The following is a 15,866-nucleotide window of genomic DNA, read 5'->3' as shown; positions in this document are numbered from 1 at the left end:
AAAAACCCCAAACCTCTAGGAACTGCGGTTTACACCCAGCACACGGTAAAGAACACCCTCCTTAACTCTCTTGCCCTCCTCCAGTTGTGCTAACGCAGGTTCTCTGAGCCACCAAGAGGTTACAGCGGCCGGCATGAGCTCACGCTAGCGTGACGTCACGAGCCCTTGACGTCAGAAGGCGGTTGCCACGGGGACCGTTCGCCACCGACGGCAGAGTCGTGAAACTCCATCACCCACACGGCTGGGTTTTGGCCTCTTGCGCGGTTGAAGCTGCTTAGAGAAGCTTCAACCTTCAGGGGGCCTCGGTGAGAGAGGAGTGGCGCGGCGGCGGAGCGCTCCATCTCCGCGGCTGTGGGGCCCGGGCCGCGGCCTGGGCGGCCTGGGCGGCGGCGGCGGCAGCGGCAGCGGCAGCGGCAGCGGAGGCGGCGGCCCCCGCTCCGCGTCTCCTCGTCGCTGCAGCGCGCGGGGCCGGTCCGCCATATTGGAGCCGGGGCCGCGGGTTCCGTGCAGCGGCGGCGGCGGCGGCGGGGGCGGCGGGGGCGGCGGGGGCGGCGGCGTGAGGCGGGCCTGGCAGCGGGGCCCGCGCGGCGGGGGAGCGCATGAGCCGCCGCCGCGGCTAGCCTCTTCCTCCCCGCCCACCGCCTGCGCTGGGCCGTCGGGACCCGGCCGGGAGGGGCCGCGGAGGCGGCCGCAGGATGTTCTCTAAGAAGCCGCACGGGGACGTGAAGAAGTCCACCCAGAAGGTGCTGGACACCAAGAAGGACGCGCTGACCCGCCTCAAGCACCTGCGCATCGTCATCGGTGAGGAGGGGAGCGAGCTGGGGGGTGTGTGGGGTGTGGGCGGTGTGTGTGTGTGCGTGTGTGTGTGTGTGTGTGCGTGACGCCTCGGCCTCGCTGCTCCCCCCTCCCCGGCCCGTCACCCCCACGCCAGCTCCGGGGTTCGCCCTCGCGACCTAGCGCGGTCCGGAGTGAGGGCCGGCGGCGCCTCTGCCCACGCGCGGGCGGGCGGCGAGGGAAGAAGGGGCAGCTCGGCAGTTGGCACAGACCCGGTCAGCACCGACCCACAAGAGACCCACGTTGGAGTTCCTCGGGGGGGCGGGGGTGGTCTGAAAAAAACATCAATACAACGAGCGTCAGGCTAGAAACTTAAGTCCTTGATGAGACTTCAGGGACACTTGGGTGTTGTGGGTAATGGTGTTTAGAGGGCGTGTTGGCCAGATGACTGCTGCCATCCCCACCCAAGGGGAAAGAAAAAAAGCAACACGCTCGCCCGGGCAGTAGAACCCGTAGTCTTTCAAGTTTTTTTGGCAGGTGAGGGCCCGGAGGAAGCAGTTACACCTCTTTGGGAAGTGGGTGGTTCCTGAAGCTTGTGGGGAAGGACCCCGCCCTGCTCTTCAACACACTGTTTCTTCATTTTGCTGTCCTTCAGAAGGAAAACTAATTATAGAGAACGAGATTCTCGAGAACCGTGCAGAATTCAGTTTTCGTTAACATTTTCTTACTGCCTCCGTCTTCAGCTTCGGTGTTTCCAAAGACCAAACCGAGCTGAGTTTGGAATATAAAGTTAAAAGGAGGGTTTTGGATACCTGGTCTTAGATAATGTTGATAAGGACAGGATTCTATGTACTTATGGAACTTTTGGTTCTGTATCTCCCCCCCCCCCCCCAGTGGAGAAATTTCAGATGAAAAGGAAAGTTGACCAGGGCCCATATACAGCATAATGGCATAACTGAGGTTAGAGCCCAGATGCTTGGATTCTCATTCATCTCAAGCTGTCTTCCTGATGACTGCCTGCTTTGGAAAGTGACTTAAACATATAAGTGGTGTGTCTGTTCCAGGGTTGTATTTCCTTGGTGTGTTGAGACACCACTAGTACACCCAACATTTGTGTGGTGCTTTACTGTCTACAAAGGGTTTCACATGAATTACTAGAATAGATTTTTGCAATCTGTCTAGAAATAGAGATCTTACTGCCTTTTGTGTGTGTGTGTGTGTGTGTGTGTGTGTGTGTGTGTGTGTGCAAATGAGAAAGTGTAAGGTAGGCCATGTTTCTACTCAGCTGATGGGAGACTAAATCAAAAATGAAATCCAGATTTTGTTTCTCTTAATTTGTTTTTCATCCTTCCTATATGTATGACAGCTAATCACAAGTACTTACTCCTGTGGTATAATGAGAAAGGAATTTAATCCAGTTTATGGAAACCATTTAACTATGGCAGAGGTTTTTAACATTTTATTTTCATCCTGGAGTGGTCATTGAAGCCAGATTTGTCTGAAAAGATACGTCTGAGACATACAAAGTCATCGTGAATGTAGATGGATTACAAAATAATGGCAGTTGGAAACTGGACACTTAGTGCAACTTGACACTCAGTTGAGACAAGCTGTGACTGCATAAATGCAGAACTAAAAAGCTGAGTTACAACAGGGAATTGAGATTTCTTAAACTAACTGCCATGGTTGATTAAGGATTGGTTTCTTTATGTTTCTTTGGCAGGTGGTTTTTGTGGTTGTGTGTGTGTGTTCTGTGTGTGTGTGTGTCTCCTAACTTGGGAAACATGAGATACCACACATGTTGGATATTTTGTAGAACTAGCTTCCTCTGTTTGAAAATAGAATACTTAAAAAGAAAAAAAAACCTTTTTTTGTTTTATTAATTTAAGAACTCTTTTTAAAAAATGAAAGTCACTGGAGAAGATATCTTTCAGGACTTTCGGATGTTGAGCATTCTTACAGACATATGCTAGAGAGTAGAAGACCTCACTAAGGTAGTTGTAGAACCATAGTGCTTGACCAGACACACCTTGCCAATAGCAGACAGTGACCATGTCTGGAAACACTTTTATTTATTTATTTATTTTCAAGACAGGGTTTCTCTGTGTAGCTTTTGGAGCCTGTCCTGGAACTCACTCTGTAGATCGGGCTGGCCTCGAACTCACAGAGATCCACCTATCTCCCGAGTGCTGCCACCACCACCCGGCTGGAAACACTTCTTCTGTGAGGAGTTGCTACTAGATATAGTATGCTAGATGCTGCTAATTGAACAGAAAAATCTCTCATAGCAATATTCAAGTCCGAAGTGTCAGAAGACCAGCTTCTGAGAGCTTGTCATAATGTATACTAAAAGATGGACCCCCAAATGCTAAGCTTGGTTTTAAGTTCTCTCCCTCTGCCTTAGGGCTAGGAATTGAACCCGGGGCTCAAGTGTGCTAGCAGGCACTTTGCTTCTAAGCAACATTTCAGCTTCAATATTTAAATTTCAATAAAAATACTCTATTTTTAAATGGTTACAGTTATTTTATTTAAAATGAGATTAATATGATTTCTAAGAAAAAGAGTGAGAGAAATGAGTGAACTCTTAGAGGCTTGCCAGTTGGTATCCTGTTTTGTAGTTGGAAGAGCCATTTTTAATCCTTTTTGGAAATAAGTAGGGATTTAAGTAAATACAGTGAGGGAACTGCTTAGTTGGTAATTACACAGAACCATATTGGACCAAACAAAAGTGCTGTTCATTGGGGGTATTTATAGGAGAATCCTGTACATCTAGGTAATAAAGTAGCAACTCCCCTTAGAAAACGTGTTTCCAGACATGACCTGTCTCCTTTTGGCACTACTGTTCTAAACTACTTTAGTGTGGTCTTCTGTACAGATCCCTACTCATAGGGCAAAGGTCTGGAAGAGTGGTCAACATTTAAAAGCCTTTGAAGACGTCTTCTTCATTGTTTTTCATTAAAAAACAATTATTTTTCGTATGTTCTGCCTTCATGTATGTCTGCACAATATGTGTGTGCTTGGTGCCCAAGGAAGCCAGAAGAGGGTGTTAGATCCTCTGGAAGTGGAGTTACAGATAGTTATGAACTACCATGTGAATGCTGGGACTTGAACCTGGGTCCTCTGGAAGAGCAGCCAGTGTTCTTAACCACTGAGCCACCTCTTCAGCCCACTTTCCTTTTTTTTTTTTTTTTAAAAAAAATCCTTACATTATTAAAAAGCAAAAAGATTCTTTCTCCTTTAAAAATTTATTATATAAAAACATAAAATTTAAATATCCATATCCAGTGTTAACCTTCCACCATAGTGAGAATTCTAGTTAAATGTATAGATTTTAGCCAAGTGTGGTGCTGCACTTTTGATGCTGAGGCTGGAGGATTACACATTAAGAAAGCTATTATAGGGAGTGCCAGAGCAACATAGTGAGATCCTGTTTTAAAGCAAACAAAACAAAACAAAACGAAAATTCCTCTAATGGGTTCAGATTTCAAATCTGCTGGTTATTGATGATATCATATGTTTGATCTGTAGACACTAAAAGGGTTAAGTAGAAAAAGAAGAGGCCGTGTCTGGTTTCTAAAGTTTTGTGGTATCCTTTTTACCTTCCCACTTCTGGTTTATAACTAGTAGCTTTAAGGTAATGGTAGTAAGGTTAGCACATGTAAGGTGACTGACACAGCTCGTGCCAGATTATGCATATTCTGGAAATGTTGGTTTGCTTCTACGTAAAGTGGCAAGTTGGAAGTTCAGTCATCGGGATTTAAAAATGTAAGTGCTTATTTAGCTAAGAATGGATTATTGCAGTGGTTCTCAACCTGTGGGTTACAACCCCTTATAGGGATCACATATCAGATATCCTGCATATCAGTTATTTACACTACATTTCCTAACAGTAGCAAAAATTACAGTTATGAAGTAGCAGTGAAAGTAATTTTATGGTTGGGGGTCACCACAACATGAGGAACTGTATTAAAGGTCTCAGCATTAGGAAGGTTGAGAACCACTGGATTACTGCTAGGTCATTTTAACAGCCTTATTAATGTACAATTGTCATCCAATAAATTGCACATATTTAAAGTTTGTACAGTAATTTTGACATGGGGTACCTCATGAAATCAACGTTAGACTTACCCAAACAAGGTAAATACAGCTAGGGGATGGGCATTTAGCTCAATAATAAAGCATGCACTGTACAAGGCCCTGGAGTTACCTTCTCCACAACACAAGAAACAGAAAAAGAGGGTGGAGGCTGTAGCTCGGTGGTAGAGTGCTTGCCTAGCAGGCTTGAGGGCCTAGGTTCAACCTCTACTACTGCCCGCAAACCAAGCAGCAAAAGCTTACAGCCAGATACCTAAGGTTAGAGTATGCCCTTAACCTCCCAAAGTTTCTCCCTGCTTCCCTTCCTCCTCCTCTTCCTCCTCATCCCTGAGCAAGTCTCAGTGTACTCTCTGCATTTGCAGTTTGTGGAGTTTTAGAGACATGGGATTACATAGCAGATAACTGAAACTTCACTATAGTGCTTTTACTTTTTTTCTTTTACTCAGCCTCATTATTTTGAACTCCACCTGTGTTGTACTCTGGTGTGTCAGTGGTTTGTGTTTTTACTCTTGAGTTGTAGTCTGCTGGACCACAGTTTTTCCACTTACCTGTCAATTAACATGTGGGTAGTTTGGGGCTGCTACAAGTGAAGCTGCTGCACAGTGCACCTGATAGGCATACTTTCCATTTCGAATGGATTGGTACCTAGGAATGGGATGGCTGGATCACGTGGCAGTGGTGTATTTAACATTTAAGAAACATGCCAGCCGGGCAGTGGTGGCATACAACTTTAAACCCAGCACTCAGGAGGCAGAAGCAGGCAGATCTCAGAGTTTGAGGATAGTCAGGGCTACACAGAGAAACCCTGTCTTGAAAAACCAAAAACCAAACCAAAACAACAACAACAAAAAACTTGCCAAGCCAGGTTGCAGTAGCTGATGCCTATAATCTCAGCTCGTGGGAGGCTGAGCGAGAAGGATTGCCTTAAGTTTGAAGCTAGTAGACACTACATAATGAGTTATAGTCTAGCCTGGGCTACAGAATAAGCGAGACCTTGTTGCAGCAAAACAATAACAAAAGAAACTGCCCTAACATTTCAATAGTAGTTTGAGAGTCCCAGTTCCTCCATATATATACATTAGCACAGCTCTGTGTGGGCAGTCCTCTTCATTTCAACCTCTGTAGTTTGTGTGCTGGTCATGTCTGATTGTGTGTGCTTACTTCCATTGTGTAACTTTTTTGGTGAAGTTTCCTCTTAAAATCTCATAGTGTGTGTGTGTGTGTGTGTGTGTGTGTGTGTGTGTGTGTGTTTGTACATGAATATGTGCAGGATGGGAGACTGAGGTTATGAATATTTCTAGATCATTCTCATCTTATTTAAGATAGGGTCTCTAAATTGAATCTAGAGCTTGTTGATACCAGCTAGTCTAGCAAGCCAGTTTGCTCCAGAAATCGCGTGCCCCTGCCTTCCAAGCTCCAGGTTGGGATCTGAATGTGGGTCTTCATGTTTGTATGGCAAGTGCTTTATCTGCTGGGCCATCTCCTCAGCCCTCGTCAGAATTTTAAATTGTTTTGTTTTTCAGCTCAGTTTTTAAAGTTCTTTATAAATTCAGGATACAAGTTTTTTTGTGGGCTTGCTTTGTTGTTTTTATTGTTTTGTTTTCTCAGTGCTCAGGATCAAAACTAGGACCTTAAGCTTAAGCAGGTGCTCTCCTTACAGCAGCATCCCAGACACTGAATACAAGTATTTTTGCCAAATAAATGATTTGCCAAGAACCCCCCCATTACCATCCCCCCACCCAGTAGATTGTGGTTTATCTTTTCATTCTCTTACCTTTTAATCTTCTAAAGAGGAAAGCTTTATTTTGATTTATATGATTCTTAATATGTTCATTGAAGGGGTAGGCATTTTAAATTTTGTTTTTTAATTTTTTTAAACTGTTATTTTTATTTCATGTTTATGGGTGTTTTGTCTGCATGTATGATTCTGTACTGTGTGCATGCAGTGCCCACACAGGCCAGAAGAGGGTGTCAGGTCCCCTGGAACTGGGGTTGCAGATGTGTGTGTGTGAACTGCCATGTTGGTGCTGGGCATTGAACTCTGGTTCTCTAAAGAGCAGCCAGTGCTCTTAACTACAGACCCAACTCTCCAGTCCCTAGCATTCTTAATTTTGATTAAATTTTTATGAGTTGGGGATGTAGCACAGACCAGAATGTTTGCCTGCCTTGCACAAATTCTTGGGTTTGATCGCTGGCAGGACCATCAAAACCAAAATTTCAGCTTAATTAAAAATTTATATCAACTTTTTATTTTTTGCTAATTTTTGGACAGTGTCATCTAAAACCTGCCTAACTCATGGTTAGGAATTTTCTTACATGCTTCTAAAAGTGATACTGTTGTAGGTTTGTTTGGGTCCGAGATTCATCTTAAATTTACTCTGCTTTGTAGATGTGCTATAAAGTGTGTTGTAGGGTGTTTCCCCCACCCCAGTCATTTTATGTAGTTGTTCTAGTTGTTCTCAGACTTGTAAGTCCTGCAGTACTGAATTGCCCTGGGCTTTGGTGAAACTTGTTTGTCTAAATATGTGCGGGTCTATTTCTAGACTCTGTTTTGTTTCAGTGATCTGTTTTATTTGTGCTGCTGCCAATACCACAATATTTTGATTATTGTAACTAAAATAAATCCTGAAACCTAGTTAGTGTTCTCTGACTTTTCATTTTCAGAGTTCTGTTGTTGCTTGTGCTTGAAGTGCCAGGCTTTGTATCTCCATGGGGTTTAAGAGGAACTTGTGAAGCCCAGTCATCATGGTGGCACATGCCTGTCATCTCATCTAGTTTGTGGGCCAGCAACTCAGGAGGCTGAAGCCAGAGGATCACATGAGGCAACTTCTTCAGCCTAGCCTGAGCAACATAGTGTGAGGCCCTCCAAAAAACAAAGGTGCTCGAGAGATGACTCGGTGGGTAAGAGCTGGCTGCTCTTCAGAGGACCTGGGTTCAGCTGCCAGCACCCACATGGCGGCTGACGGGCATCTGTAACTCTACTTCCAGGGAGTCTAACTCCCTCTTAGGGTCTCTGGAGGTCCCAGGTATGCACATAGTACACAGACATATGCAGGCAAAATACCCATACACATAAAGTAACAGGAAAAAAATGAAAGATTAGTTTTTCAGTTTCTGAACAAAACAGAAACCCGTTGGGATTTTGACTGGGACTGTTTGAGTCTGGACATCAGTCTGGGAAAACAATGTAAATACTTAGAGTCGTGACCCAGTCTGTTTCTCTTAGGACTTCTGTAATTTTCTCAGCAATGCTGCACTGTTTCCAGCACCCTGTGGATCTTCGGTCGGTCGGACTTAGCCCTATGTAGTTTTGAAGCTCTTCTAAAAGGTTGTCTTAGGCAGGTGTGCTAGCATAGCTCTTAGACCCCAGCACTCAGGGTGCAGAGGCAGGCGGATTTCTGAGTTCCAGTCCAGCCAGGGCTAGGTGTAAGACCCCATCTCAAAACAGCAACAACAAAACTAGTGAAAAACAACCCCTCCCCCCCAAATGTTATCTTGGTATTTATTTCTGATTGTAGTTAGTTTAGGGAAATACAGACTTTAAAAATATTTGTGTGTGTGTGTGTGTGTGTGTGTGTGTGTGTGTTTTGCCTGCATGTGTGTTAATGTACTACTGTGTGCCTGGTGTCTGAGGAGGCCAGAACAGGACGTTGGATCCCCTAGAACTGGAGCAACTCAGGTCCTCTGGAAAAACAAGCAGTATTCTTACTCACTGAGCCAACTCTCCACCTCAAGATCTGCCCCCTCACCCCTCACTAGATTCCATTGGTTTTCTTGTGTTTTCCTTTATAATGTGGGTGCTTTATTCCTTTTTTTTTTTTTTTTTGTCCTCTTGCTTTGAACTGGCTAGAAACTCTGATGCTATGTGGAAGTTTTTGACAGACTTTTTCTTACAAGAAAGAAGAAAAAAATGGTGGGTTGTGTGTGTGTGTGTGTGTGTGTGTGTGTGTGTGTGTGAGAGAGAGAGAGAGAGAGAGAGAGAGAGAGAGAGAGAGAGAGAGCGAGCGCGAATGGTGACTAGAGGTCACCATTAGATGTCTCTTTATCTAGTTTTTTGAGACAGGGTCTCTCACTAGCCCAGCCCTGACTGACGGCTTAGACTAGCTGGCCAGCAAGCTCTTGGACTCTGCCTGTCCTTTCTTCACCCACCTGTGCTAGGGATCAGACGCCAGCCACCACAGCCAGCTTTATGTAGGTGCTCGGAGTCCAAACTCAAGTCCGTGTGCTTGTGCCACCGTTGCCGACACTTGACCAATGGCGCTCTCTCCCCAGCCTTGGTTTTTGTCTTTTTAAAACAAAAGATTTTATATCAAATGTAGAGAATGTCTTCTCAAGCCTACTTTACTGGGAATCTTTTCTAGGAATCAACATTGAAGTTTTCTGCTTACTACAGCTATAAACTTTTTTTTTTCATTTAGTCATGTTATGAATCACATTCATTGTGGGGTAGGTTTTTTTGTTTTTTCCCTTTTCAGTTTTTTCTTTGTGATGCTGGAGATAAGAGACCAGGGTCTTTTTTTTTTTTTGAGTTTTTTTCACTTTCTTTTTTTCTTAAGAAAATGTTTTTATTCATTTTACATACCAATCACAGATCCCTCTCTTCCATCCTGCCCCTTCAGCCTCCCGTCCCCCAACTCACCTCCCATTCCCTCCTACAAGAAGGTAAGGCCTTCATAGGGAGTCAGCAGACACTGGTACATTCAGTAGAGACAGGTCCAAGCGCTTCCCCCTGCCTCAAGGCTGTGCAAGGTGTCTCACCATAGGTAATGGGCTCCAAAAAGCCTGATCATGCACCAGGGATAGATCCTGACCCTACTGCCAGGGGCTCCCTTAAGCAGATCAAGCTACACAACTGTCTCACTGATGCAGAGGGCCTAGTTCAGTCCCGGGGAGGCTCCACAGCTGTTGGTCTACAGTTCATGAGTTCCCATTCGTTTGGTTTGGTTGTTTCTGTAGGTTTCCCCATCATGATCTTGATGCCCCTTGCTCATAGACTCCCTCTTCTCTCTCTTCGACTGGAAATTGAGATTCAGCTGATAATGTAAATGAAAACAAAAATGGAAATAAGAGCAAAGCATAACAGTTTCCTGTAGAAAGGATTTGTTAAAGGATTTAGTTTTGTGGGAAGTGTGATGTAAAAAAATTTAAAATTGAAATTTTAGTAATAAAAGACGATAAAATTTCTTATTTTATTAATGTTGCTACTGTGTTAGTGAATGAATGCATAATTTAACCATGTAATCATTTATTAAATATTCTTTATGTTAAACAAACTTTGTTTTTACTTATTTGCTCTAGGTTTATCCATGAAAACATATAGAGAAGAGACCAGGGTCTTAAATATACTAGTATTCTACCACTGAGCTGCATCCCAGTCCACGATTTATTATTATTATTTTGTTTTGTTTTTGTAGAGTTAAAAAGAAACACATTTTTATCTACTTACTTTGTGCATATGCACTATTACCACCGTATGGGTCCCAGGGATCAAATCAGGCTTGGTGGCAGGTGCCTTTACCACTGAGCCACAGTCTCTTGTTTTGAGACTGGCTCATTGCTAGCCTGGAGTTTACTCTGTAACTCAGGCTGCCCTGGAACTCTTGACAATCATTCTCCCTTGCCAAAATGCTGGTATTACAGGTGTGAGCTCTAACGCCTGCCCAGCTAGCTAGCTTTTCCCCACCTCCTTTTCTGAAATAGTCTTCTGTGTAGCCTAGTTCCTAGTGGCCTGGAACTTGCTTTTAATCTAGAATGGCCCCCAACTTCAGCTTCCTGTTCATGCCTGGTGCCCGTGGAGGCCAGAAGAGTGTTGGATCCACAGGAACTGGAGTTACAGGTATTTGTGAACTACCATGTGGGATCTAGGAAGTGAACCAGTGTCCTCTTGAAGAGCAGCCAGTGCTCTGAAATGCTGAACCTTTTCTCCAGTCCCTGTCTTTAGGTATCTTGAAGGTTTAGGTTGTGAGTTGTATTGTGGCCTTTTGGTTAAGATCCAGTATGACATTTAAGTTTGTGAATTATTTTGTCTTGTTTCTTTCTCTTGAGAGAATGTTGCTATGTTGCCCAGACTGTACTTGAACTTCTGGTCATAAACAATTCTGCCTCAACCTTAGAAGTAGATGATATTACAGGTATGTGCCACCATACCTGACTTATTTCTTTTTTAAATAAATTAGCCCTTTATCATTATGGAGTGGCCTCTTTATTACTAGTGTTGTGGGGTACCCACCTGAGAAGACTGCTTGGATACAGGTTTAAGCCAACAGAAAATTTGTTATTAGTCAGCTGGTGACTACACTGGGCTCACGGTCCTAGTGTAGCATTGAGCCTTTCTCAGGGAGAGATTTTAAGCACAAAAACCATGTTTTGGGTTGACATACTTCAGTTAATGAGAGCAGTTAGCTAGAAGTAAAACTGTAGAAGTCAAAAGCAAGATTTGTAGCAGGCTTCCGTTTAGGCCACCAACCACCTCCCGAATCATGACACTGAGACTTGCTATTAGTTTTGAATGCTTGGCCTTAGCTTATGCTTGTTTCTGTCTACTTCTTTTTTTTTTTTTTTTTTTTAACTTAAATTAACTTGTGTCTTTTCATCTACGTTTTGCCTCGGAGCTTTTTATCTCTTTTTCCCTTCTGTATATCTGACTTTGACTGCTTCTGGTATCTGTCTGTCTGGTGGCTGCCTGGCTGGCCCCCAACAACTCCCTTTCTTTCCCCTCATTCTCTCCTCCTCTTTTCCTAAGCCTAGATTCCTCCTCTTATTTATTCCTCTCTGCCTGCCAGCCCCGCCTACCTCTCTCCTGCCTAGCTATTGGCCAGTCAGCTGGTTATTAGACCAATCAGGTGCTTTAGGCAAGCAAGGTGAAACAAGTGCAACACATCTTTACATAATTAGACATACATCCTTACATTGTTAAACAAATGTAACACATCTTTACACAGTTAAAGCAATATTCCTCAGCATAAACAAATTTAACACATTTTTGCCTAGTTAAAGTAATATTCCACAACAAAGATTAGTACGTTTAGAGACTTTCTCAGAACTATGGACTTTGATGGATTAGGTCTATGTTTTCATTTTGGCAGGTGGTACTGGCTATGTGCTGAGTTTTACAGTCTGAATAGTACTTCTTTCATGGAGTTAGTTGTGCTAAGGTCTGGGACCTACTAAACTTTGGGGCCCTGTTATACTCCTATAATCTATAATACTTGTGTGTGTGTGTGTGTGTGTGTGTGTGTGAGAGAGAGAGAGAGAGAGAGAGAGGGGGGGGGGGAGGGAGGGATACAATGCTCATGTAGAGGTTGGTTTGTGGCATTGACTCTCCTTCCACTTTTACATGGGTTCTGGAGATGGAACTCTGGTTATCAGGTGTGGGTGGCCAGCACTTTTACATTGCTATCTGTATAGCCCCATTTGCTTTCATCTGATTAGTGTTGCATGGTAGGACTTTTCCCATCTTTTTAATATTTAAGTGGGTTTCCTATTACTTGATTGCCCCTCCTTAATTTATTCATTTTGAGCCAGTGTGTGAAGTCCTGTGTGACTGTGTGTTACTGACCTTAGTGTCTTAGACCTGTGGGAGTTGCAGAGCCTTTCCTGGGTGACGCTTAGAGGGATGGTAAAGCCTCTTCCTGGTCCGTGTGTGGATATTGATAGTGTGTGCAAAACAACTCCACCACAGCCTTCTCTCCCGGATGTTTATAGCCTGAAGACGTCTCCCTTAGGAAGCCTGTCTCCTTGTTCAGCTGTATGCAATAACTAGCGCCCCTGGTCCACCGTATATACTAACACACTGAGCTTCTGGGGTGCTGTGGCTTCTCCATCAGGGAGCCCAGACCACCAGTTTCCCAGTTTCTCTGTGTCTGTGTCATTCACTGGTCACCCTTAGTTGGTGTTCTAGGACCCATGCTGTGCATAGATGGGACAAGATGTATCTCGTGTATCCCTGGCTGGCCTTAAACTCACTATGTAGTTGAGAATGATCTTGAGTTCTGATCTTCCTGCTTCCACCTTCTGGCTGCTGGGATTATAGGCATGTGATTCCATGCCTGACTCATGTGGTGTTGAGGATCATACCCAAAGCTTTATGCATTTGAGATAGGCAAGCACTCTACCGACTGAGCTACATGCCCCAGCCCCAATTGCTTAGCTGATTGCTTGCTTTAGAGACAGGGTATTGTTATGTAACCCAGGCTGACCTGGCATTCACTGTGTAGCCCAGGCTAGCCTTAAACTTGAAGTAATCTTCCTGCCTCAGCTTCCGGGATGCTAAGATGACAGGAGTACATCATCATGCCTAGTGAGAATTTATATATATATTATATATTTTATATCTGCCTTTTAATGGACAGTTTGGAATTATTGCATGTAATGTGATTATTGATATGATTAAATTTGAGTCTGTTGTCTTGCTTTTCGTTTTCTGTTTGGCCTGTTTAGTTCCCATCTTTCCGCTTTCCTTCCTCTCCCTTTTTTTAGTTCATAGCATGTATCTGTAAACCGGTCAGGGTCTCCACCTCTAAGTGGTATTATAGCAGTTTGTACTTAAGACCCTTACAAGAGTATACTTCCATTTTCCCACTTTGAGCACTTATGCTTTTGTTATCATGTTTTACCTATGTAAATCCAACACTATATTATTTTATTTATGTAAATCGTTATCTTTGTAGGATTTTTAAGTTTTTCAGGGCTGAGGATAGAACCCAGGGCTTCACAAATATTTGGTATGTGTACTACCAGTGAGATAGACCTTTGTAAGATTTGTAAGTGACAAAAAAGTCTTATACATTTCTCCATCTAGTATCACTTTAGTACTATTATCCCCTTACATAGAAATTATGTCTATTCTGTATAATCTTATTTGTGCTTGAAAAACTAACATTTCCTCTGTGGTGATTGTCTGCTAATGAAAGCCTATTTTATTTTTAAGACTGCCTTTAATACTTTTTGGAAGACACTTTTGCTCTGTTTAGAATCCTAGATTTATAGGTTTGTTTTCCCCCTTTGTCTTTAAATATTTTACTTCACTGTCTTCTTTCTTGCAATGTTTTTGACAAGTCTTTTTTCATCTGGATCCTATTCTGTATGCAACTTATCATTTCTTTCCCTATGGCTGCTTTCAAGATATTTTTCTTCATCATTGGTTGTGAGCCATTAGGCTATCTTCATATTTCTTGATGTGTAGGTCATTGAGCTTCTTAGATACAGATGGTAGTCTGTGGCAGAGGGCAACTGTTCATAGCACCACGGACAGGAAGCAGCCTGGGGATCATGTACTTGTAGGAATTTGTCTGCAGTGACTTACTTTCTTCAGCTCTGCCCCCACTTCTTCAGTTTCTAGAACCTCCAAAAATAATACCATTAGCTGGATAGCAAGCCTTTGAAAAATGAAAGATTCAAACCATGACTCCAGTTAATATTCTTAATAGAACAAGCTGTTTTAAATATAGTAAGCCATTTTTGCACTCGTATTTCATTTATTAATGATTGTGTTGTATCCAGGTAAGCAATGAATAAAGAGCAGAAAGAGAAAGAACAACTAAACAGTCACTGTGTGAAGAAAAGAAACATTATCAGGTTAGAGATGAGCCGATTACAGCTATAAGTCATTGAATTTGGTTCTTAAATTTCCTGGTGGCTCAGGTGAAAAGAGAAAGGTCATGTTACAAGTCTTTGGTGTCTTAGAACAGAAAGAATTCTTTGTTTTTGGCTAGAACCTTCCTTTTCTTCATTTCTCTGTTTCACTCACTTGAGTTTAAGATGTCCCTGCCTTGTCCTCTCAGGTGCTAGCATTGCACCATGACTGGCTTTGAAGCTTGTTAAATTTAATTTGAAATCTATGTACGTCATGTATATGCACTCATGTATTTAATGTATAGTACCTTTGTTGAAGTAGTCATACTATAGAAATAGATCTTGGGGAAAATAGTCGAATAGATGACTAGTATTTATATTTTTGTAAGTGATATCACCTTCCTCCAATTGGCATGAATGTTTAATGATAGGTAGAAAAAGGTAAATTTATATTGAGACCTCAGAATTTGAAATGTATGGGACTCCCCCCCACCCCTTTGAGACAGGGTCTCTCTATGTAGTCCTGGCTGTCTTGGAGCTCTCTATGTAGACCATTGTGGTCTTAAATTCACAGAGATCTTTTGCCTCTGCTTCTAGGATTAAAGGAATGTGCCACCATGCCTGGTCTGTGTGGGACATCTTTACATTGCCTCTTCAGCTAAATATTGCTCTTTCATTTGTGTTTGTGAGGATCGGGGTGCGTATGTGTGGGTGTGTGTGCACATGTGTGCATATGCACGTCAGAGGTCAATGAGAGATATCTCAAGTGTTTCTCCATATTTAGTCATTGATTCATTGATTGATTGATTCATTCATTTATTTTTGAGTCAAGGTCTCCCATTTGGCTTGGAGCTCACCGATTGGCTGGACTGGTTGACTAAAAAGCCCTAGGGACCCTTCTGTCTCTGACTTTTAGCTTTGGAATTATAACATGGGTTTTTGGGATCCAAACTATGATCCTCATACTTGTGTGGCAGCACTTAACAACCTAAGCTGTCACCCCAGCCCCATCCTGCTCATTTTTGTCTGTTCTTACTATTATTTTTTATTAAAATGTTAATTAATTTATTTATTTTGCTTAATAATTTGTAGTGGTTTACTAGTTGGTTTCCCTATGAGGATCTTTCTCCCTTTCTGAACTTTCACATGATGCTGTCACAGTCTTTCTATAGCACATTACTGAGCATGTCACCAACTGTTCTCAAATCTTTCATGGATCCTCATTGTCAGGAAGATGAAGTTCAAAATGTTTAGCTTGTGTTTAAGCACTCAAATTATCTGATCTTACCATTCCAGCTGAGTGATGTAGTTGAATTATAAAAAGCAAAGGAATGTAATGGTATTTCATTCTGTTAAAACTCATTTAACTAATCTGAATCCCAGTTCTCTTCTTGATATCAGATTTCTTTGTATCTCATTTTAAT

At 42.8% G+C, this 15,866-nt stretch overlaps 1 protein-coding gene across 4 annotated transcripts in view; it reads left to right on the top strand.

Annotated features, from left to right (window-relative positions):
* The first annotated feature begins 599 nt into the window (after positions 1–599).
* The window catches only part of Ralgapa1 (Ral GTPase activating protein catalytic subunit alpha 1), a 221,331-nt gene continuing 206,064 nt past the window's right edge, over positions 600–15,866 (top strand). For 3 of the 4 annotated variants that reach the window (XR_009382814.1, XM_059279417.1, XM_059279418.1), the window contains exon 1: positions 600–801. Coding sequence is in view for 3 of the 4 variants with exons in the window: in XM_059279417.1 (XP_059135400.1) it covers positions 696–801 (106 nt within the window). In the remaining variant the exon portion in view is untranslated. The remainder of the gene's footprint in view (positions 802–15,866) is intronic. The other variant, XM_059279419.1, reaches the window with a different exon arrangement.

The sequence above is a fragment of the Peromyscus eremicus genome, chromosome 14 (genome assembly GCF_949786415.1).
Source record: "Peromyscus eremicus chromosome 14, PerEre_H2_v1, whole genome shotgun sequence".
NCBI classification, from domain to species: Eukaryota; Metazoa; Chordata; class Mammalia; order Rodentia; family Cricetidae; genus Peromyscus; species Peromyscus eremicus.
Note: the sequence above shows the minus strand (reverse complement) of the source record. Positions and strands in the feature narration are given on the sequence as shown.